Source organism: Ictidomys tridecemlineatus, chromosome 15 (assembly GCF_052094955.1).
Source record: "Ictidomys tridecemlineatus isolate mIctTri1 chromosome 15, mIctTri1.hap1, whole genome shotgun sequence".
In the NCBI taxonomy this organism is placed as follows: domain Eukaryota; kingdom Metazoa; phylum Chordata; class Mammalia; order Rodentia; family Sciuridae; genus Ictidomys; species Ictidomys tridecemlineatus.
In genome coordinates, this window is record NC_135491.1 from 3791606 (window position 1) to 3815573 (window position 23968).

The following is a 23968-nucleotide window of genomic DNA, read 5'->3' on the forward strand; positions in this document are numbered from 1 at the left end:
ACAAGATTTATAAACCTTTAGCCATCTAACCAAAAGAATGAGAGAAAATCCAAATCAACAAAATTAGAGATGAAAAAGAAAACATCACTACCATACTTCTGGAATCCAGAGGATGACTAGATACTAGTTTGAGGATATATTCTCTGTCTATGTATCTCTCTCTCTCTCTCTCTCTCTCTCTCTCTCTCTCTCTCTCGGGATATAACAGAGTGGCACTATATCATTGAATTCCCAACCCTTTCCAGGCCTTTTTATTTTGAGTCAGAGTATGAGTAAGTTGCTTAGGGCCTTGCTAAATTGCTGGAGCTGACCTTGAACTTGCAATTCTCCTGACTCAGTCTCTGAGTCACTAGTGTTAAGGGTATGCACTACTTCATCCAGCTGTTATACTCTATTAAACTAAAAAATATCCACAACATTGTCAAATTTCTGGACATATATGACTTGCTTAAAATGAATCAGGAAGACAGAAAACCTAAACATACCAATATCAAGTAAGGAAATTGAATCAGCTATTAAAATATTTTCAATAATTAAAGGCCCATGACCAGATAGATTCTCAGCTGAGTTCTACTATACTATTAAAGACCAACTAACTCCAGACTTCCTCAAATTATTCCACGAAGTATAAAAGAAGGGGACTTTATATTCTTTTAAGCCTTCATAATGTTGGTAACAATAAGATACAAAGAAACACCAAGGAAAGAAATCTGTAGACCAATATCCTTAATGAAAATAGATGTAAAAATACTTAATAAAGTGTTAGCAAATTGCCTTCAAAAACTCATGAAGAAGATAATATACCATGAACAAATGCATTTTATCCCAGAGATTCAAATTTGATTTACGTATGCAAATCAATAAATGTAATTCCCCACATAAAAGAAAATTAAGGACAATAATCACATGGTCATCTTAAGAGGAGCAGATAAGAACCTTTGATAAAATCCAGCACGCATTCAAGTTAAAAACACTGGAGAAACTAGGGGTAGAAGCATCTTGATTCAATTTAATAAAGTTAAGTTGACAATATGACAAAGTAAAAGCCAGCATCACTTTGTATGGAGGAAAACTGAAAACATGTCCTCTAAAATCAGGAACAAGACAAGGATGTCCATTATCACCACTCCTATTCAATGTAATTCTTGAAACTCTGGAATTATTTCAAGAGAAGGAAATTAAAGAAATACAAATAGGAAATGAAGAAGTCAAGTTATCTGTTTGGTGATGACATGATCCTACATCTTTTTTAGAAATCCGAAATTCCAGCAGAGGATTTTTAGAGTTGATAAACAAACTCAGCAAAGTAGCAGAATATAAGTGCAATGTTCAGAAATCAATAGCTTTCCTGTATTCCAGGAGTGAATCTGCTGGGAAAGAAATCAGGAAAACAATCCCATTCACAATAACCTCAGGAAAAAATAATTGGGAATGAATTCAACCAAGGAGGTGAAGGATCTGTATAATCAAAGATACAAAACCCTGAAGAAAGAAATCTAAAAAGGCCTTAGAAGATGAAAAGGACTCTCAATATTCTTGGATAGGCAGAATTAATTTTGTCAAAATGGCTGTTTCTAAAGGCATTATGCAGATTCCTTGCAATCCCAAACACAATACCAACTGACTTTCTTCACAGAACTAGAAACACAGTTCTAAAATTCATTTGGAAAAATATAAGACCCAGAATAGCCAAAGCAATCCTGAGTCAGGGAGCAATGCTAGAGGAGTCACAATACTGTACCTCAAATTATATTACAGAGCTATAGTAGAACAAGAAGAGATTATTGGCATCAAAAAGACACGAATACCAGTGAAATAGAATAGAAGACACAGAGAGAAAGTCACAGAGTTACAGTCGTCTGATAATTGAGTGCTGTCAAGGATGTGGGGAAGAAGGTTCACTCATTGTTAGTGTGACTAAATTAGTACAACCACTTTGGAAAGCTGCATAAAGATTTCTCAAAAGATTAGAAATGGAACCACCATATGACCCAGCTATCCCACTCCTTGGTATTTATCCAAAAGAACAAAACTGACCATACTAGAGTGCTGCAGGCACATCAATATTTAGTGTACTGCTTGCTATTCTTCATAGCCAGGTTATGGATCAGACCAGGTGTCCATCAGGAGATGAATGTATTGAGAATGTGTGGCCTATATCCAAAATGAAGTTCTACTCAATCATAAAAATGAAATTATGGCGATTGTCAGTTAGTGGGTGGAACTGGAGAGCATCATGCTCAGTGAAATAAGACACTCAGAAAATCAAGTGTTGAATGGTTCTCTCATAGGTGGAAGCTAGTGCAATGTAAAGGGGAAAAAGGGAGGAAATATTAAGTGAATTTTACAATATCATTCTATGCCCATGTATAAATATGCCACAGTGATTTCCATCTTTCTGCATACCTATAAAGAGCCAATGGAAATCAATAAATAGAAGGAAAACCAGTAAAGTAAGGAAAGTAGAATAAAGAGAGGGAGGAGGGGAGAGAAAGAAGAAGTACTGGGGACTGATATGGAGCAAAATAAATTTCATGCATATATGAATATGTCAAAATGAGTCCACTATTATACTGAATAATATTAATGTACTAATAAAAGCAAAAAATGATTATTTTTGTTATTATAAGAACATAAATATGGTGAGATGTATAAAACAATTTTTGAATGATATTGCTGTGTCCCCAAACCATGACACATAAAACACTAATATATGATAATATAATGTAGGTTAGAAATTAAGTCCTTAGCAATTTTAAGCTAAAAGAAGATATTTACCAACACCTGTGAAACTACTGATAATAAAGCAATTTTTTGAAAGATGAATAAAAATACATTTAAATACAACTGGAGAGTAGGAATTACTGTGTGTTATATGAGCTGAAACACAAAGGAATGAGTTTGGGATTAAGATGAGAATATTAACAAACCAGAGGAAGCAACACAACATCTTTGGTCCTGACAACCTTGTCCAATACTCATAAAGTTACTTCCCTTACCTGGTGCGTTCCCAAGATCATCAGGGGAGAAATTCTCTCCACAAGCATCACGCCATAGGTGATTCAGTGGGGATACAATTTCTATCTCCATTGAGTGCATCAAAAATGGATGCTGTTCTGGGTTTCTGCTTAGGATGAGATGATTTTAATAGTTTTATCCTTATCTTTATTGTAGGGATGAAGGCATTATAAACTCAGCTACAATGATACTGATGACTTATTCTATGATTCATGTAATGTGGACAGCAGGATGCTTTAATTACCACAATGCTTCAGCACCTCCACAACCAGGTTTCAGTATCAACAACTGGGATTATTAACCATAGTCACCCTCAGTGAGGACTTTATTACATTCTATTTGGAGTCATCACTATCTGGCATCAGGCCAGGGACACAACTGCTTTTACTAACTCAGTTCATAACAAAACAATTGTTTCTCTCCCTTGACTACATGGGCACTGGATCTATTTTTACACCAAATCCTTTTTCAGAAATGAGCATTTCCTCAGACTTATTTTCTTACCCATTCTGCCTCTATGTCAGAAACAGAGAACACTCACTGTGCTTCTTGTGTGCAGGGTGCGGGGCTCAGTATGAGGTCCTGACAGCCAGCATGGAGGGAGGGAGGCAGCTGGGCCCTGAGATAAAGGTCTGTGCTCCTGTGACCTCACTTCCCCTCAGGGCTGCAATTATCACTTCACCTGGAGAGGCAATGACAGTGCAGGCCTGGGGAGCCCAGGACAAGGCTGAAAAACTTTCTCCACACTTGCTAATTAATAAGGCAATTATGAGTTCCTTGTTAGTAACTTTAGAGTGAGTGTTGAGGAATTTTTTGCTTTTCCCTGATCCCTGCAGGCTGACAGGGTCTTACATGGAAGATTCAGGAAATATTAAGGTGTGACCCTGGGGCCAAGTGTTTGTTCATCTTACTGGACTTCAGAAATCCCTGAGTTCTTCTATGTCCAATATTATTAATTATTAATATTCTGATATTTGAGGCTCATTATTATAAAAAACAAGAAAACAAATCAAAATAAATAAGTGAATAAGCAGGGAGAAATCATTTGAGAAGGATGTTTAATGAGGTAAAAGGAAAAGGAAAAACATAATGTCACAATTTACATTACAAAATCCTGAACTCACTTGTGAAATTGAATGCAAATTAATTTGGAAATGATGATATGAAATATTTTAGTAAAAATTACTTAATGAATATGACCCCAGCACTCATAGGAAGTCTAATCAGAACATTATCACTAGAAGAGAGACGCTTATAACACTCTCTCACAATTAAAATTAACAGCATTAGAGGATCCGCCAGAAAATCATGTCATATTTCTTAAGTATCATAGAAGCAAATGGTTCCATCTTATCCAACAGCACTCAATAATTTGGAGAATTATTAAAACATTGTTTTGCACAGAAAATTAAAGGAACACTAGGAACTATATGGAGTACAGAGGACCCGGTGCCCTGTAGGAGACCACGGGAACTGGCAGAGCCACCATGGAAAGCAGTGAGAGGCTCCCTCTGAAAATTGAAAGTGAAGCCATCTCCCTTCTGGGTGAGTGTCGAAAGGGAAAGAATCCAGTGCCTCAAAGAGAGAGCTGCACTGTCCACAGTGGGCAGGACATGCCAGCAGCCCAGGTGTCCACCAGGCCTGTGTGCATGGGGTCTCTTCATGTAAGGGAGCATGATGGGGCCTCCTAGGTCGGGAACTACTGCCACCGTGAGGACAGGAGTGAACCTGGAGGGCAGAGCAGGAGGTGACATAAATCAAAGAGAAGCCCTGTGTCTCACCCAGATGTGGAATCTACAGTAGTCAATGCCTCAGAAACAGAGTGGAAAGAGGGTTACGAAGAGGAAGGTAGTGAGGGACATGTGGGGTTGGTCAAAGTGCACAAAGTTCCATTACCACATGAATGAACTCTGGGACCCACTGCCCAGCGTAGAGACCGCATTAGTGAGACAGTGTTGTGTTCTTCACATTTTTATGGCATCTCAAGTGTCCTCAGCACACACACATACTGAGATAACTATGTGACATCATAGATATGTTAATGAGCTGTGTCAATATGTTAATGAATTGTGTCAATCAGTGTGCAATATATACAATATATGCACATATCAGGTCTGCCTTGGTACACATTCAATGCACACACCTTTGTTTCTCAGTCATACTTTAAAGAAGCAGGGCAGGTGGGAGGGAATCTGTAAGCATTTTCCCCAGATCACAAAGATGGGCTCAGTTCTCCACCCTGTGAGCTGGAGCCAAGGCTGAAACTCCACCAACCTCCCTCATCAATGAATCCATTTGAGACCCACATCAGCCCCATATATCCCTGCATCCTGTGACTTACATTCACTCTTCTGTGATTCCTGTCCCAGGGGCCTCAGGACAGCCCTTCTACCCGCCATTACCTCAAAAAGACCCATCACCAGAGTCCTCCTTTCTATTGTCTTTTATCCATTCCCGATTCTAATATCTTGGTCCCTCTTCATAACCTCTGTTTCCTACACAAACCAATGTCCAAGGTGCAACTCTCACCATCCTCCACTTCCAATTCAAACCCTAGATCAATCCCATCCTCCTCCACTTTTCTCCTTGGTGACACCGCTTTGTCTTACTTCTTGTAGGGATGTGTGTTTTAATTCACTGTGTTTCCACTGGTGTCTTTGCATGTCCTCCAGCTCTGCCATGTTGTTAAAACTGTGGCCTCCAAGAAAGTTTTGGAATCTAGGAGCAGGCGTCTTTCTCTGGATTTTCCTGTTTCTCTTGCTATCTGGGGAGTCCTGACCTCCTTTGCTCTCTCTGCCCAGTATCTCCACCAGCTTCCTCATTGCCCTGTCTCTAATTTGTCACCATGAAGGCCCATTAGCTCTCTCCAGCCTTACCCTCCTTTTCTGACACTCTAGGTCTCCTTTGGATCAATACATACACTCAGGACACCCCACCCCATGTAAAGTCACAATTTTCCACCACAGGTATACATTGATGCCTCCGAGACATGAATCTTCTATGACTTTCACCAAGCAGTGACCCTCACCTTTGTTCACACTCGCTCCCAGTCTCCAGATACCCATTCATTCCTGTGTCACCATGTACCCATGACTCTATTGTCTGATAGGAACTTGTCCTTAGTGTCCCTACCTCTTTGCCCGCTGTGTGCCCAAACTCCACCATAATCATTAGCTGTTTCTGGGTATTTAAGGAGATTTGCTCCCCCCACCTTCTCTGTTTTGCCCTGTCTTTCCACAGCATCCCAGCTTGTCCCCATGCCCTCCTTCCCCTTGTCCTCTGTCATTCCCTAGCTTAGCAGTTCCATCTCAGACACCTAGGTAGTGTCGCCATCCAGAATGCTCCAGTTGGTCTTGACCTCCGTTGGTCTTGACCTCCGTGGTACTTATCACAGCAGTTATTAAGACGATTTACTATAAACGTGGACCTAGGAGGTTGAGAGGGATTACAGAAAAAGGCAGTGGAGCTCCTTTTCTTCTTGAGGCCCTTGAATTACTGAGTAGCAGTGGCAGATCTTGTGGTTATAGTGTAAGAGTCCGGCGAAACGTTGGAGTCAGAGACCGCAAGAGACTGTCTTATGCAAAAGCAGAAGGGTGGGTTTATTTGGAGACCAGCTCTTGTGGTCTCTTACTCCGACATTTCGCCGGGCCCTTACATTTGGTGCATTGGCCGGGAACTGCGCATTGCCGGACAGGGAGACCTCAACAAGACTCCTTTAGGGGGGTAAGTAAGGCGCCTTATCTTCTTCTTCTCCTCCTCCTTCTTCTCCTCCTTGTTTTTCCTTTGCGATCGCTCAGCTTCTGTTTTTTGGCTCAGAGAAGAGCGAAAGCTCTTAGAGTTTCTGGTTTTTCGGTTTGGGTTGGCAGAATGTGGTTGCTAGTGGAGAGTGTAAACTCCCCCTGGCGGTGGTGACAGACATGTCAAGAAGCCACAGGCCACGGTTTTTCAAGGGACGCTTTGAAAGACTCTGGGGGGGGACGGAGGTGCCCCCATCTGGGAGGAATGGAGGTGGCCTCATCTGTATTCTGCTGCCAACCCGTCTGGTCTTGCTGGCAATTCTTTCTCTCAAGTTGAATTCACTGTCTGTTTTTAATCTTTGCCTCTAAACTTGTGTTACACGTTTACTGTTTACTGTGTGTCTGTGTTTGTGTCACGTTTGTATTGTCCCTGTCTTTGTTCAAGTAACTTTCATTATGGGACAGAGTCATTCACTGGACTGAAGTCCACTTAAGGGCTCAGAATCTTTCTTTTTCAGTAAAACACCAGACCTATCAGACTCTCTGTGCCTCAGAATGGCCCGCCTTTGGAATTGGATGGCCTCCAGAAGGATCTTTCTACTCCCCACTAATTTGAAAAGTCAGAGATATTGTCTTTGTCTTTCAGCTGGGACCACATAGCCACCCAGATCAACAGCCATATATCTTAACTTGGCAGGACCTCTGTGAATCTCCTCCTCCATGAGTGAAGCTTTTGCTTGTCCCTACCCCTGCTCCTACTCCTTCCCCCACGATTCTGTCTCTCAAACCCTCTGCTCTTCCTCCTCCTCCACCCTTTGTTCTCCCTGAGTCTCAAGATTTGACTCTGTTGGACTCTCCTCTCTTTTCTTATCCCCTGCCTCTGTTCCCCAACCCCCAACACCCTCTAAGTGATTCCCCTGCTGCTGACTCAGCTTCTCCACCACTGGAGGAGGTTAAGCCAGCTCAGTGCCCTCCAGATAACTCCCCCATGGCACACATAGCCCCTCCTCCCCTGGAGGAAGCTGGCCCGGCTAAAGGAACTCACCGGCAGCGAATGATTAAAAACCCTGAAGCCCCCATGATACTTCCCCTCCGTCCTCATGGGTCAATGATAGAGGATGGCCATGGTGGAGAAATGCAAGTCTACCAGTATTGGCCTTTCTCCTCTTCAGATCTATATAACTGGAAAAATAACAATCCCCCTTTTTCCGAGGACCCCACCCGGCTCACAGGTCTGATCAAGTCATTGATGTTTTCACACCAGCCTACTTGGGATGACTGCCAACAACTCTTAGGCACTCTCTTCACGACAGAAGAACGAGAGAGAATCCTCCTGGAAGCAAGAAAAAATATCCTTGGACCAGATGGGCGACTGACACAACTTCCCAACATAATCAAAGCTCACTTCCCCTTGAACCGACCTAACTGGGACCCCAACACCTTTGAAGGTAGGGAGCATCTGTCCACTTACCGCCGGGCTCTAATAGCGGGTCTCCGAGCAGCCGCTAGACGGCCAACTAATTTGACCAAGGTAAGAGAGATTATTCAGGGGCCTAATGAATCACTCTCTATGTTTCTGGAGAGAATTATGGAGGCATATAGGAGATATACTCCTTTTGATCCTCAGGCAGAGGATCAAAAGGCATCTGTCACGATGGCCTTTATTGGGCAAGCTGCCCTGGATATTAAAAGAAAGTTACAACACTTAGATGGATTACAAGATATGACTTTGAGAGATTTGGTCAGAGAACTGAGAAGGTATATTATAAGAGAGAAACTGAGGAAGAGAAGGAACAATGGAGGGAGAAAGAAAGGGAGCAAAGGGAGGATGAAAGAAGCAAAAGACTGATCAAACAGGCAAGCTATCCCAGAAATGGATAACAGATTACCCAGATACCTGGGCAGAAACTGCTGGGTTAGGCCTAGCCACAAAACAACCTCCAATAATGGTGGAGTTAAAAACCTCAGCCTCCCCAATTAATATTAAACAATACCCTCTGAGCAAAGAAGCTAAAGATGGGATAAGGCCCCATATTCAGAAATATCTGGCCTTAGGGGTCCTAAGGCCCTGTCAATCGGCCTGGAACACTCCCCTGCTAACAGTAAAAAAGCCAGGAACCGGGGACTATTGCCCCGTTCAAGACCTAATAGAAATCAACAACAGAGTGCAGGACATTCACCCCACAGTACCTAATCTGTACAATCTGCTTAGCACCCTTAACCCCGAGTGAAAACGGTATACTGTCCTAGACTTAAAAGATGCTTTCTTTTGCTTGCCTCTGCATAAAGATAGTCAATTGCTGTTTGCTTTCGAGTGGGTAGACCCAGAAACCGGAACATCTGGTCAACTAACTTGGACCAGACTTCCACAGGGGTTCAAGAACTCCCCCACTATTTTTGATGAAGCCCTCCACAGAGATCTCAATAACTTCAGAACCATGCACCCTGAAGTCACCCTACTCCAATATGTGGATGACCTGCTACTGGCAGCAGACACCAGGGAAAACTGTGAGTCTGGGACCCAAGCACTACTATCTGAGCTTGCTCAACTCGGGTATAGAGCTTCTGTCAAAAAGGCCCAAATTTGCCAGCAAGAAGTAATCTTCCTGGGCTATTCCCTTAGGGGCGGTAAACGATGGCTCACTGAGCCCAGAAAACAAACTGTTGTGCAGATACCACCCCCATCTAATAAGAGGCAACTCAGAGAGTTTCTTGGGACTGCTGGCTTTTGCAGGTTATGGATACCTGGGTTTGCAACCTTAGCTGCTCCTTTATACCTGTTGTTAAAGGGAAATGCCCAATTCCAATGGAACCCTGAACACCAACAAGCTTTTGATAACATCAAAAGAGCGCTGCTATCTGCTCCAGCCTTAGCACTCCCAGATGTAGAAAAACCCTTTACTCTCTACATTGAGGAAAAGAAAGGAATAGCACGAGGAGTGCTTACTCAAACTTTAGGACCTTGGAAAAGGCCTATAGCCTACTTATCTAAAAAGCTGGATCCAGTGGCTAGTGGATGGCCTCATTGCCTAAAAGCTATAGCAGCGGCAGCCCTACTAATCAAAGATGCTGATAAGTTAACGCTGGGGCAGAAGCTAACCGTTATAGCCCCCCATGCCCTAGAGAGCATCATCTGCCAGCCACCAGACAGATGGCTATCAAACTCTAGAATAACACACTATCAGAGCCTGTTGCTTGACAAGGACAGAATAATATTGGGACCCCCCGCCCCGCTTAACCTGGCTACACTACTACCTGAACAATCATCAGAACCCATCACTCATGACTGTCAACATATACTGGCAGAAGAAACCAATATACTACGGGATTTAAAGGATCAGCCACTGCCCCACTCTGAGGTCATATGGTTCACTGATGGCAGCAGCTTTCTCCAGGACGGTAAGCGGTGGGCTAGGGCAGCAATTGTTAGCAGAACTAAAGTCATCTGGTCCTCTAGCCTCCCGGAGGGAACATTGGCTCAAAAGGCAGAGCTGATCGCCCTCACGAAGGCATTAGAGCTAGCAGCAGGCAAAAAGGCCACCATATACACAGATAGCCACTATGCCTTCGCTACCGCTCATATACATGGGGTTATCTACCAGCAAAGGGGACTATTAACCTTGGCGGGAAAAGAAATAAAGAACAAAGATGAGATCCTCCACCTCCTCTCAGTAATACAAAGCCCTAAAGAACTAGCTATAGTGCACTGTCCAGGACACCAGAAAGGAAACGATCCCGTAGTGGTAGGGAACAGGAGGGCAGATAAAGAGGCTAAATTGGCAGCTCTAAACAGAGTAACCATGTTAACACTTTCCATACGGTTAAATATGAGTCAAGAGATTTAACTACATCGGAGCACCCCGTCAACTTAACATCTGAGGACACTGACACTGAACTCCTTGACAACACTGAACCCAACTTGCAATTTCAGAAAGCCCTACACTACGTTAAGAATGTACATCAACTCACTCACCTTGGTTCAAAGAAACTGCAGGCATTCCTAAAAGATCAAGAACAGAGTTTTCCACTAACCGGCTCACAGCGAAAGAAAATAGCTGAACGAGTAACGAAAGCCTGTCGGGTCTGTCAATTGGTTAATGCTTACCCCTCCAAGCTTCCTATAGGAAGGCGCCTTCAAGGAATTAGACCAGGACAATTCTGGGAAGTGGACTTTACTGAAATTAAGCCAGCAAGGTATGGACTTAAATATCTCCTAATCTTTGTAGATACATTTTCAGGATGGATTGAAGACTTCCCCGCAAAAAAAGAAATGGCGCAAATGGTGGTCAAGAAGATCCTGGAAGATATTTTTCCAAGATATGGCCTGCCTAAGGTAATAGGGTTCGATAATGGACTGGCGTTCGTGGCCCAGGTAAGTCAGGGGTTAACCAGGACCCTGGGGATTAATTGGAAGTTACATTGTGCTTATAGACCCCAGAGCTCAGCACAGGTAGAAAGAATGAATAGAACCATTAAAGAGACCTTAACGAAATTAAGCTTAGAGACCGGCATAAAAGATTGGACTATGCTCCTGCCTTATGCACTGTTTCATGCAAGAAATACTCCCTCTGTTTCTTTGTGTAACCTTACCCCCTATGAAATTCTCTATGGTGCCCCTCCTCCAGTAAGGGACCTGACCCCAACTCTAAGACCTAACGATTCCTTTCACATCCCCTTGCTTGACAGACTAAAAGCTCTTGAAAGAACCCAGCGATACCTGTGGAAACAGCTGGCCACTGCCTACCAACCTGGGGATGAAGGAACTCCACACCGATATCAAGTAGGAGGCTTCATCTACATAAGACGACATCAGGTGTCATCCCTAGAACCCCGCTGGAAAGGACCATACCAGGTGCTACTTATAACACCTACAGCAGTAAAGGTAGACAGAATCACTTCCTGGATCCATGCCTCTTATCTCAAGCCTGCTCCCTGTCCAGACTCTGGCTGGAAATTGGAAAAGACCCTCTCAAATTGCGTATTCGACGTGTAGATAGGGCTATGGATCCTCCCCTTGACCATAAGTAGTCCTAATCCTCATCAGCCCGTTCAGCAGCGATGGCTGATCATAAATCCTACTGGACAGGAAGTATGGTCTGTCTCGCACACAGCCCCCTTAGGGACCTGGTGGCCATCTCTCCACCTGGATATTTGTCAGCTGGCTATAGGTCTTTCCTACTGGGATATCCCTGATGAAAAAGATCCCACTAAAATTCCATTAAATCCCCTCCATATCATAGATAATGGAAACAAACATTATGGATGTAGGGACATACAAGCTAGATGTAGGTTGGCTAGCCTGGATTACTATGTTTGCCCGGAGGACTATCGAAGCTGCAAACAGTCACGGCTGTGTGGGGGAAAAGCCGACTTCTTCTGTAAGTCATGGGGATGTGAGCATACAGGGGCTGTCTAGTGGAACCCAGACTCCCCTGACAGTCTGGTTCGGGTAGGAAGAAATAATACCAAATTAAATCCCAAACAATGTCTCCCATTTAAACGGAGCCCCCAAGCGGAAACTTCTGGACTAGTTGACCCTACTCCATGTAACACAAATAGCCTATGCAACCCCCTAAATATAACCTTCTCCTCCAAAGGAAGAAACCAAAATGTCTGGGCATGGCTTTCAGGAAAAACCTATGGAATGTGATTTTACACCACAGGATATGATTTTGGCCTTTGGTTCACTATCAGGTTGGAGAGAAAAGAAATTCTCTTGGCAATAGGAACCAATCCCATCAAGCCAGAAATTGGGCCTCATAGACCACCCGAACCTAAACCTACTAGGGACCTTTCACTTTCCCATACTCCTCAAGTTTCACCTTCATTTACTTCCCCAATTCAGAGTGAAGTCAACCCCTTCTCCTGGAGGCTAATTGAAGGAACCTTTGCTGTGCTGAATTTCACACAATCAGATCTCACTCAGTCTTGTTGGCTCTGTCTCTCCTCTGCTCCTCCTTACTATGAAGGGATAGCAATTGATGGGACTTATGCAGTAGAAGCGCAGAGTTCCTCCTGTAATTGGGGTGAAAATCCTAAGTTAACCCTCCCAGAAGTAACTGGGGCAGGCTTATGTATAGGGTCTCCACCTAAAAGTAAACAACATTTATGTATCCAGACAAAAAATATTGGCATCACACAGGGTTTCCTTACTCCTGATAATGGAACTTTGTGGGCATGTGACACAGGGTTGACTCTTTGCATTTCAGCCCAGATATTTAACAACTCTGTAAATTATTGTGTAATGGTGCAGATGTTTCCCAGAGTGCTCTATCATGACGCAGATTCATTTGAAGATCAAATAGAGGAACATACAACCCGGTTTTGCCGAGAACCTGTATCCCTCACTTTAGCCATCTTATTAGGAATGGAAATTGCTGCAGGGGTGGGCACAGGGACTACTACCCTGGTCCGTGGGACACAACAAATGACCCAATTAGAAATAGCAATGGATCAAAACTTAAAGATATTAGAAACCTCCATCACAGCTTTACAGGAATCTTTAACCTCTCTCTCTGAAGTTGTCTTACAGAACAGGAGAGGGTTGGACCTCCTCTTCATGAGAGAAGAGAACCTTTGTGCTGCATTAAGGGAAGAATGTTGTTTTTATGCCGACCATACTGGAGTTGTAAAAGAATCAATGAGTAAACTAAGAAGACGCCTTGAAGAGCATCAAAGAGAGAGAGAGACCCAAAAAGGGTGGTATGAGTCTTGGTTCTCACAGTCCCCCTGGTTAACTACACTTTTATCAGCCTTGGCCAGTCCTCTAATAATTCTTATATTTTTGCTAACATTAGGACCCTGTTTGCTCAACCGTGTAGTTTCCTTTCTCCAGGCCCAAATTGGACAAATCAAACTTATGGTAATCAGACAACAATATACCCCACTAGCAGACATGGAATGTGACACCCCCCAATGATCACTTTTTATGATTAAAAGTAACCAGAAGAAGAAGTGGGGAATGAAAGGCTAATAAAATAGGTACTTGTCACTCCGTTTCTCTATATGCTTAACAAAACACTGTTGAAATCTTAAGAATTGTCTGCTAATCTTGTTCCCAGAATGTGCTGTCCCTAACTGTGGACTGTCTGCTAATCTTGTTCCCAGAATGAGCTGTCCCCAACTGCCAAACTACAAAATGTAACTTCTCTTGCTGCCCTCTCCAGGGAAAGTATATAAGCTCTGCTCAAGCTGTTCTCAGGGCTCTATCTCTCTTTGCTATAGAGAGCTCGGGCCCCAGCATGCTGGTCCCCAAATAAACCCACCCTTCTGCTGTTGCATAAGACAGTCTCTTGTGGTCTCTTACTCCAATGTTTCGCTGGACCCTTACAATAGAAGGGGTAGCTTTGTCCTGTCCAGCAATCAGTTCCTGCTGCTGCTGTTGATTATGGACTCATTTAGAATTCTGTATCTTGTACTGATGTGCTGGGTCTGCCCACTGTCAATAATGGAGATTGGTATTGGTAGAATATATTTATCCACAAAATTTTGGCATGGATTGGCAATGAGTTGTGCCAATGAGTCCAAATTCACTGACTTGAATTTGTGCCAACGAGTCCAATGACTTCAAGGTGAATTATGACCATCACATTTTTTTTAAGTTGTATCTGGTAAATTTTTTTCCCCAGGTATTTAGTCTCTTTCCATCTCCCTGATAATGATGTAACTGATGGTGCTACTAAAGGAAATGAAGAATAGTAATTTACTACCCTTGAAGTAGAAACCTCTCAGGGAAGCAAGGAACAGAGTGGGATGTGCACAGCTCACTGCCCATTCTGCACTTGACAAGACACAGGGTCTTCTACTTCCTTGGAGACCCTGTCTCCCTCCAGGGACCAGGGATAAATAAGGTCCTCTCCAAACACTCCAGAATTCCCTTAAGATAAGTTAGGGAGAACTTGTAATTGTTTTTGATCAGTGTCACCTGGGGGAGGAAGTTTCCAGCAGTGTCCTCAGCTCCCCCAGCCTGCACACCCATTGCTGCCACAGGCACAGTGATAATTGCAGGTCCCAGGGGAGGTGAGGTCACAGAGTCAAGAACTCATATCTCAGGAGCTGTCCACCTAGTCAGAGCGGCTCTGCATCCTGGTAAAATAAGGAATCCAGTGTATTATCCAACGTCAGCCTGCAGCAGAGTCTGAGAGGGAACACCCCCTTCAAGAATCTGGGTAAGTGGTTGTGTCAGAAAGAGGCATTCTATTGGCATCCAACCAGAATGCCTCTTTCTGGCATTCTGGTTGGATCCCAATAGAATGCCAGAGCCACCCAGGAAGCAGATCAGTTCTGTGGGAGCAGATCAGATGGTGAAGGTGCATGGAGTTCCAGCCATATTCCTAGTCTCTCATGGCTCCTAATCTAACTTAATGTGATTCACTGAGCATCACATTAAGTTAGATTCATATTTTCCATGTGAAAATGAAGTGTGACTTTTAAAGTGTATGAATCTTCAGTCGGTGTGCTGCTCAGCCTCCAGAAGAAGGTTTCTACCTGAAACCTTCAGGATTGCTGGAGCTGATCCTTAGTCTCCCCACGCCTGATGTACAGAGTAGAAAGAATTGACGGGAATCCTCCCTCATCCTGGGTAGAAAATGCATCTGACTAGTGATTGTTTGAGCAGGAATTTTTCATCCACTCTGGGCTGATATCATTAGTGGATTTGGTGACTGTACCAATCTTGCTGTCATCAGCAGTCTATGATTATCATGACACTGTTTCCCTCTTAATGTGATAAGAAACATGTATCGAAAATGGATCATAAATATTGTGGGTTTCCAACACCACCTTTCAGACATAATATCTTCTTGCTTTCACTGGTTTAATCATATCCCCCTGATTGCAGCATACGTAACATCAGGTCTAGGAGTTTGATAGTGAAGGAGGCAGCGAGTGTGCAGGGCTCAGATGGGAGATCGCATCACCTTCTGCTCAGTTTTTCTGTGATTCTAAATTGGCTCTAAGTGAAAATTCTGAAATATGTGCATTTGAACGACAGGTGATAATCTGGTATTTGAATTTTTAAAAGCACAACATCAGGCTCCACATGTGCCAGACTGCACCAGGTTTCTTCTGATATCACTCAACAATCTTGCTTCCTTGAAATAGTTGCACTTGAATCGGGTGTTAATTAACTCAGGAGTGTCACCTCTGAAATCCGTAATGCCTTGGCTTCTCCTCTCTCTCATCACGTGATCTGGTTACATGTGCTAAAGCTCTTGGTGTGGATTGTGGTTCTTGGGCCAGTCCTGTGGTAGATGCCATTGTACTTGGTTCCTAACCCCCAGAGTGGTCCTGAAGTGGAGCCAGTGTGGCCTCATGCACATAACCAGTCAGGTGCCTGCGGTGATCTTGTTCCCTCACTTCACCTGCCTTCAAGAGAACGTGTAAATGTTCCCTCATAAGATAGACTGGCTGATAAAATGAATCTTTTCAAGAGAATGGGAACTTGTTACAACAAAAAATGTATACATGCCACTAGCTTAGATGGTAATTGTAATGTTAAAAAAAAAGTAAATCTAGAACTGTGTTGTTTGCAAACCCCCTTGATGGCTTCAGGGAGGTCTGATGTTCCACTGTACTGTCTCTGTTACCACTGAACAAGTTCCAAGAGCTCTCTGCCCTGAGCCAGTGTGAATTTAGGCAAATACCTAACCTCTGCATGCCTGAATTCTTGTAATTATTCAATGTCATCTCAGCACTTGCCTCATGATTGTGAGGACTGAAGAAGTCACCATGTTCTACCTGCACAGCAGGGATTGACCCACGCCTCATGCTTTTAACTACTTACACAAAACTTATTAGACCAATCTAGAAAAACAAAAACATGAAGCATATGTTCACAGTGGGAACTCTGCAGTGTGGGCAATGCTGGGTTTTGGTTGACAGGACACATGCAGCCCAGGCCTCCTCTTCCCCTGCAGGACTCTCAGGATGGCACAGCAGGGAACTGGCAGGATGGCAGCCAGTGATATGGCTATAGGCATCTTCTTCCTGGCACAGACTGTGGTTGGAGCTCTGGGCAATTCCTGTCTTCTCCTCCATTACCTGGGCCTTTACTTCACTGGGTGCAGGGTAAGACACACAGACTTGATTCTTCAGCACTTGATTGTGGCCAACTTGTTAACCCTTCTGAGTAGAGGAGTTCCCCAGACAGTGGCAGCTTTTAGTTTGAAATATTTCCTCAGTGATGTTGGATGCAAGCTGCTTTTTTATCTTCACAGGGTGGGCAGGGGTGTGTCCATTGGCAGCACCTGCCTCCTGAGCATCTTTCAGGCCATGAAGATTAGTTCTAGGAACTCCAGGTGGGCAGAACTTAAAATGTCCATTTGCAAGTATGTTGACTCTTCTGTGTACCTGAGCTGGCTCCTGTACCTGCTTCTAAATATTGTTGTTCTTATGTACACGACTGGGAACAGAAACAACAAAAACAGCACAAGCCTGAAAGATTTGGGATACTGTTCTACCATTCAGTACAACGTAACTATACAATCACTATTTGCAGCATTGGTATCATTCCCTGATGCCCTGTGCATGGGGCTCATGCTCTGGGCCAGCAGCTCCATGGTGCTCATCCTGTACAGGCACAAGCAGAGAATGCAGTACCTTCAAAAGACCAGTTCCTCCAGGTCCTCCCCTGAGTCCAGAGCCACCAAAACCATCCTCCTCCTGGTGGGCACCTTTGTCTCATTTTACACACTTTCATGCATCTTTCAGATTTATGTGGGTATTATGTCCAATCCCAACTTGTTCCTGGTGAACACAGCCACAATATTTGCTGGGTGTTTCCCAGCTGTCAGCCCCTTCTTGCTCATGCATAGGAACTCCAGTGCACCCAGGCTCTGCCTTGCATGGGTAAGGAATAGGAAAACCTCTGATATCACGAGGAATATGTAAATTGTAAGCTTTTGCACAATAACATTAGGTCTAGGAGTTTGATAGTGAAGGAGGAAGTTAGGAAATCACATCACCTTCTGCTCAGTTTTTCTGTGATTCTAAATTGGCTCTAAGTGAAAATTCTGAAATATGTGCATTTGAATGACAGGTGATAATCTGGCATTTGAATTTTTAAAAGCACAACATCATGCTCCACATGTGCCAGACTGCACCAGGTTTCTTGAGATATCATTCACCAATCTTGCTTCCTTGAGATAGTTGCATTTAAGTCAGGTGTTAATTAACTCAGGAGTGTAATCTCTGAAATCCGTAATGCCTTGGCTTCTCCTCTCTCTCATCACATGATCTTGTTTCATTTGCTAAAGGTTGTTTATTTGTTCTTACCCACAAAATTGTAAGAACAGTAATCCAAAGTCATATACCATAAGAATGGTGACTTATAAATATTTATTTGTGTATTATAACTCTATGTGTATGTGTTTGTGTGTGCACGCTTATGTTCATGCATATCACTAGGATTAAGTTTATCAGACATCAAGCAATATTTCTGGATCAATAGATATAACAAATATAAATTTTAGATTTAAATATAAAACTACAAGTTGGCAAAATCCTTCACCATAAAATTGACTCATGTTTTCCAACTCTTTTGACTGATTAACTTGTTTAAACATGTGGAATGTGTTTTTCATTTATCTATTCTTATGTTTATGTTTGAACTATGTCTCTTGATGATAATGTCGATGCAAGCATTTTCAAAGAGTATTTTCCCTTGCACAATGGGTATCAATGGTCTAGTAGTGGTCTATTTTAAGATGTTTTAATTTTTCTATTTCTTCTGTGTAATTTTTATAATGCTGCATTTCATCTTATCAATTTACATTGATAAGAATGTAAATTTATGTAATATATTTATTGTCCACTTGAGAATGTATGACATTGAAAACTAATATATTTTGGTTATAGCTGATTTTTAAGTCACTGACATGTATCTTTAAAATACATGTAAAAGATGGGTAAAATTTCTGTACAAGATGGGTATGCCTCAGTTACCTTACAGAAACTAAACATACTCCCCAGTGTGGAGCTCCTGTGTGGAAAACAGCATCCTCATTCTCTAATATGCCTTGTCTTTCCTCTTCCATAAGTATCACCAAGAGTGACTCACAGGTGACATCTGACAGGTAGATCACATTCACCTCTTTCATAGTTTATATAGACAAACAAGTGCAATATGGACTCTTGTATATTGACTTTGAAAATTCCAAGAGTTTAAAGAACATATTTTTCCCTGTTGGTGTTAGAATTAAGTGCAGGAATATCACTTAACCCCAGTGTTCCTCTCCTGATGCACATGTGCTTTGCTTTGGTTATGATTTTTTTGTTTTTTTCCCCAAGTTCCATGTGTTGGAAGATTTGCCCCAGTGTGATGTGTTGGGTGTGGAGCCTTTGAAAAGTGAAGGCAAGAAGAAGGGGCTTGGGTAATGGAGCAGTCACCCTTGGAGGGAGAAATGCTGATCTCCTGGGGTATGGAGATCATTTTACACACTAATGGATGGTCCTACAGCAAGTGCCGGTGTCTCCATGGTCTTGCTCCCTGTCCTGCCCTGTGGTCTCTTCTGCATGTGCTCCCACCACTGTGATTCCATCTGCTGTGAGGGACTCATCCGAGCTGAGCAGATGCTGACACCATATTCTTTAATCTCCAGAGCTGTAGATCAATGCATTGATTTTCTTTACCAGGTGTTGCATAGGCATTTGGTTATGCAGGAGAAACAAATCAATACGACACATGAGTGCCTTTCAGTTTACAGCATCATGATCTGCATTGACACGTGGGATCTGCAACATGATTTGATGACACTTGCAGGAGTTTCTGTGGGGTGTACATGGAGTGGTGCCCTTGTAGGTCAGAGTTGACACACACTCAGCTTTAGGATATACTGCCAATGATGTTACTGAGTGTTTATATGAGTTTCAACCCATTAGGTGCTTCTGTTTTTATTTTTAAGGAAGAAGATTCTTTTATTAATCATACCATGCAATTAACATGAAATCCTATTTTAATTCAACTAGAATGTGTAATGCTGTTATAAAATTATATTTCTCACATTTATTTGTGAAGAAAATGTCACACATTGTTGATAGGGGCCGACAGATGTGAGTGATGGGAACACAAAGTTAAGGGAATAATTCCATAAATGGGCTCACTCTGCTGACCCCCTTATGGTTTATTTTCCAAGAAGAAATTCACCAGCAGCCCTTCCTGGCTTAGGTGAAAAGGATACATTACATTCCTCAGCACACTACCTATTATCTGTAGGAGAAATTTAGACTTGAAGTAATGTGCATAAAAGGAACCCAAACTACAATGAAGGGGGAGCCTTTGGTGACTCTTTTCACACCTCAGATCCTGAAATTCAGGAGATAAGGCTTATTCCTCCTAACCATAAAATCTGTAAGAATGCATAGTTAGAGATCCAATTAGAACTGGTTAACTTGGGCCAAGGTGACCTAGAGTTGTCATGGCAAAGGGGACTTAAAAGTCTGATGTCATCCTGCTGTCAGTCAAATGTCAAGGATGGAGCTGGTATAACTCTCTGGAAACTTCTCTGGAATCCCCAATGAAAGTGGGGAGCAGGAGAAGCAGGCTCTCTTCTTCCTCTCTGAGAGGACCCACTCTCTCCTGGACTGACATGTCAGAAATGGTTCTGACTTAAGTAGAAGAACTGGGGCTTGAGGAGTGCCACAGTCCGGCTGGGCAAAATAACTGGGAGGTGACAAGCAACTTGAAGGTTGAAGCGGGAACTGCTTTATTGCGGGGGAGCTCAGCAGGAACTGAGTGGGTACTCAAGGTAGCAAGAGCCGCTTTATTGCGGAACAGCAGAGGTATATATACCTAACTGATTACACACAGCTTGACTCAATTAGAATCATCTAGATATAGCAATCAGCCAATAAGGAATCCTCACCATCTTAATGGCTCGGTGGCATTGCCTCACAAACCATTCCTCCTAGCAAACTGCCAGGTGCCATCTTGACTTGGTGTGGCCCTCAACAGAGGAGGTCTTCATGCTGCCTCAGTTTCCCAGATGACCCCTACTCTGTAATACCATCGGATCCCCTCCCACAGTGGCCTCAGTTTCCTGGAAGACCCCCACCCTGTAATACCATCAGATCCCCTCCCACAGTGTAGGCATTCTGTCTCTTCTCACTTAAATCTCATTCTGCTCACTTTTCCTCTTCATTATGGTCTATGGGTTTTGTTTTTCAAATTTGTAAGAAAAAAAAAACATAAGGAATTGGTGAGGCCTGCAGCTGCACAAACCCCATTGAGGTGAATCAAGATTCATCTCAAAAACTCCATTTTCATCATGACCATTCTTGGTGTTGTGGAGTAATTTTAGCAGAATTGTCAAAAAACAGTAAAGAGCAATTAACGGATACTCTTTTATTTTTATGCCCATTTCTTGTTGTTTGACTTCTACAGCTTTGTAACACTTTTCTTTAGTGGGTTACAGTTACACATACTGTTGGGGTATCCTTCGACACAATCATACAAGCTGGAATATCATTTGCTCAACATTGCTAAGACAGTTAGAAAGGCAACCACCAAATACCAGGTGGTAAGGGGCCAGCGGCAGAGGGCTGAGTGGTTAGGTAGTGAGACTGTTTCTACTGGAGCCGCTACCTCAGGGCTCCTTTTCATTGAGAGACTCGTCTGGCTGTGGGCGCCAGACCATCAGCACATTTCTCCTGAAGTAATAGATACTGGATTGCTCAAGATCCAATTAGATTTCTTTCTCATTTTTATACTCCCAAAGCAGAGATGAATGCCTTTGTCTTTTTCACCCAGGGAGGCAAATATGGAATGCAGCCATTGCAAGTCTTTTAAGTTGTAACGAACCAAGGAAACGAATTATTATCAAAAGTGTTTCTGAAGATTTTTAATATTTAAAATAGCAGTCTTCTGTGTAATTTCTCAAAACTACCTTTCTATTTTTGTATGCAACTCGATGACTCCAACATATTTGATATTTTGATCTTCACTTTAGAAATTTCTTTTTTCTTTTGTGGTGCTGAGGCTTGAACCCAGGGCTTTGTGCATGCAAAGCAAGCACTCTACCAACTGAGCTATAGTCCCAGTCCTAGAAATTTCTTAAACCAACCAATGTTTTCTGTGAATAAGGCTGGAAGTTATGGTCTCAAAAATTTGTACATATAAAGCAATTTTAAGTTTTGTTTTCACTGACCTGAAGAACTTTTTCCACTTCTGAGCCCAGGAAAGCATACACACATATGAACTTGCAAGTGTTTGTGTAAATAGGTGAGCTAATTTACCAGTAGAATAAAGCTAGACACTGAGGGGACATGTGTGAGGTGCAGCATGGTCCTCCCTGGACACCCAGCTCTGTGTCAAGGAGGCGGGAGCCTGTGCTGCAGATGGCACCAGGCCATAAAAGGTCCCCCTCTTCTGTGAACCTGTATCACCAGGTCCGCCCAGCACAGCTACGTGCCCATCTGCTTCCCCTGCAGCCCTGGCTCTCAGGTAACATCTGCCAGAATCGAGAGGTCCTCGGTTCAAGGCTGTTGGCAACGTTCTAGATTACTCTTCCTCTGCACTTTGTGTTAATCCTGGTATCAAATGAGCATCAAGAATTCAGGAATGGCTTCTTCTGCATCCTGTGCCTCTGCACTCCCTGAAGAGCAGCCCTCCACCTTCACTCCAGCCTCTCCACTTCCTGATGGCTTGGACACCCTCTCCAAGGAACTCTGGTTCCATGCCAGCTGTGAGTGGTACAGTGCCCATGTGGCTCTGAGGCTGGGTGAGCACCGTGGTCTTCAGATCCAGAGACATCTGCCAGCTCACGTTCTCTGCCAAGCTCTGGATGCTGCTTGTAGGCCACCTACCCCTTTCCCAGATGCTGCAGGGGATAGAACAGCGCTATACAGGTGGCACCTTCTTCAGCCTGTTTTCTGAAAAGATGGACATCCTGCTGGTTCTCCTCTTCCTGTGTGTGTATAGGCACTCTTCACCTTCCTTGTCACGTGGAATCAAGTGTCTGGATGCTACTGTGAAGGACCTTCTCAATTACTGCAACAGCCCTGGAGCTGGGGACAGCATGTGGCCTGCAAAATGTGGGAGAAGCCACTCCCTGGACCTGTTGGTGGGAGGAGGGCCACCCAGGGGCCGGAACCCAGAGGGGTGCCAGGCGTTCCTATGCATAACAAGAGAATGTTGAGTGGCCTGGTTTTCTTTATTTTTTTTTCTGCCATGACACCTGACTCTAAGGGGTTCTCTCTCTTTTAATCAGACTTCAACTTATACCTCTAAATTTTACACCAGGAATCCATTCTGATTCTACTTGTTACATACATTCGTAGTGATTTAGTGTTTTACAAAGTAAACAAAACATTTCAACATGTTCTGAGAATGTTGTTTTGATGCTCTGTCTTCACCTGTCACTGCTTCACGCAGGATGACACCCCTTCCTTTCTGAGCTGACTCCTGTCCAGGCTCCTCCTTCCCCCTCTCCTGACTCCCTCAGTCCTATCAATGTCTGGGCACCACACATTCAAGGTTAGACCTGGAGTGTAAAGTCCTCAGTGGGAGAGGATCCTGAGAAGACTGTGGGTAGGAGCCCCAGCTCTCTGTCTCCCCACAGACAACAACAGCACAGTCACAGATGTGGGAAGGGATGATTCTCCAGTAACTGTCTGGAGGACACTGAGGGCTTGACACTCCAGGACACAGCTTGAGTGGACACGGAAATTAATTTCAGTTTTTTTTTGGATCTTGGACAGCAGCATCCACACATCCCACTGCCCAGCTCCCCCGAGTCATCAGCCTTGCGTATGGGCTCCTCCGCAGCCTGCCCTCACCTTGTAGAGGACAGGCTGGGCTATGGGAACCCTGTGTGTCCACTAGGGACCTGTGCTGTCATTGCTGGTTGACAAGTTATTCTCCCAGCTGCTGATAGGCAGGCAGCCAGGTCACACCCACCCCAGGCATTACAATATGCTTTCTTTTCTCACCTGCAATTCAAAAGGCCACTGTCTCTTTTTCTTTTTCATTATCTGATCCTGTTTTCCCATTCTCCACTTGTATCTTATTCTAGAGCACTTGCATATAACATAGAATTTAGACCTTCATTGTTCAAGCACAGAGCAAGGCACTGTCCCAGGTGGGACTGAAAGTCCTTAAGTTGACACCTCAGGTCCACCCCATCTGTTATACAGAGAGAATACAACGGGAGAGAGAGAGAGAGAGAGAGAGAGAGAGAGAGAGAGAGAGAGAGAGAGAGAGAGAGAGAGAGAGATAT

At 43.4% G+C, this 23968-nt stretch overlaps 1 protein-coding gene across 1 annotated transcript; it reads left to right on the plus strand.

Annotated features, from left to right (window-relative positions):
- The first annotated feature begins 16706 nt into the window (after positions 1-16706).
- LOC101972842 (vomeronasal type-1 receptor 4) lies at positions 16707-23600 on the plus strand. Its single transcript, XM_005341793.2, has 5 exons — positions 16707-17603; positions 19044-19126; positions 22140-22194; positions 22568-22813; positions 23451-23600. Exons 1-5 carry the CDS (start codon positions 16707-16709, stop codon positions 23598-23600), a joined length of 1431 nt encoding a protein of 476 aa, XP_005341850.2.
- The last annotated feature ends 368 nt before the right edge of the window (positions 23601-23968 follow it).

Excerpts from the sequence above, each read along its gene's own strand:
- LOC101972842 (XM_005341793.2), top strand. The coding sequence starts at position 16,707 with ATGGCAGCCAGTGATATGGCTATAGGCATCTTCTTCCTGGCACAGACT. Across the intron at positions 17,604-19,043 it reads CCAGGCTCTGCCTTGCATGG|TTCCATGTGTTGGAAGATTT; the intron begins GTAAGGAATAGG and ends TTTTTCCCCAAG. Across the intron at positions 19,127-22,139 it reads GGCAAGAAGAAGGGGCTTGG|GTCCGCCCAGCACAGCTACG; the intron begins GTAATGGAGCAG and ends CTGTATCACCAG.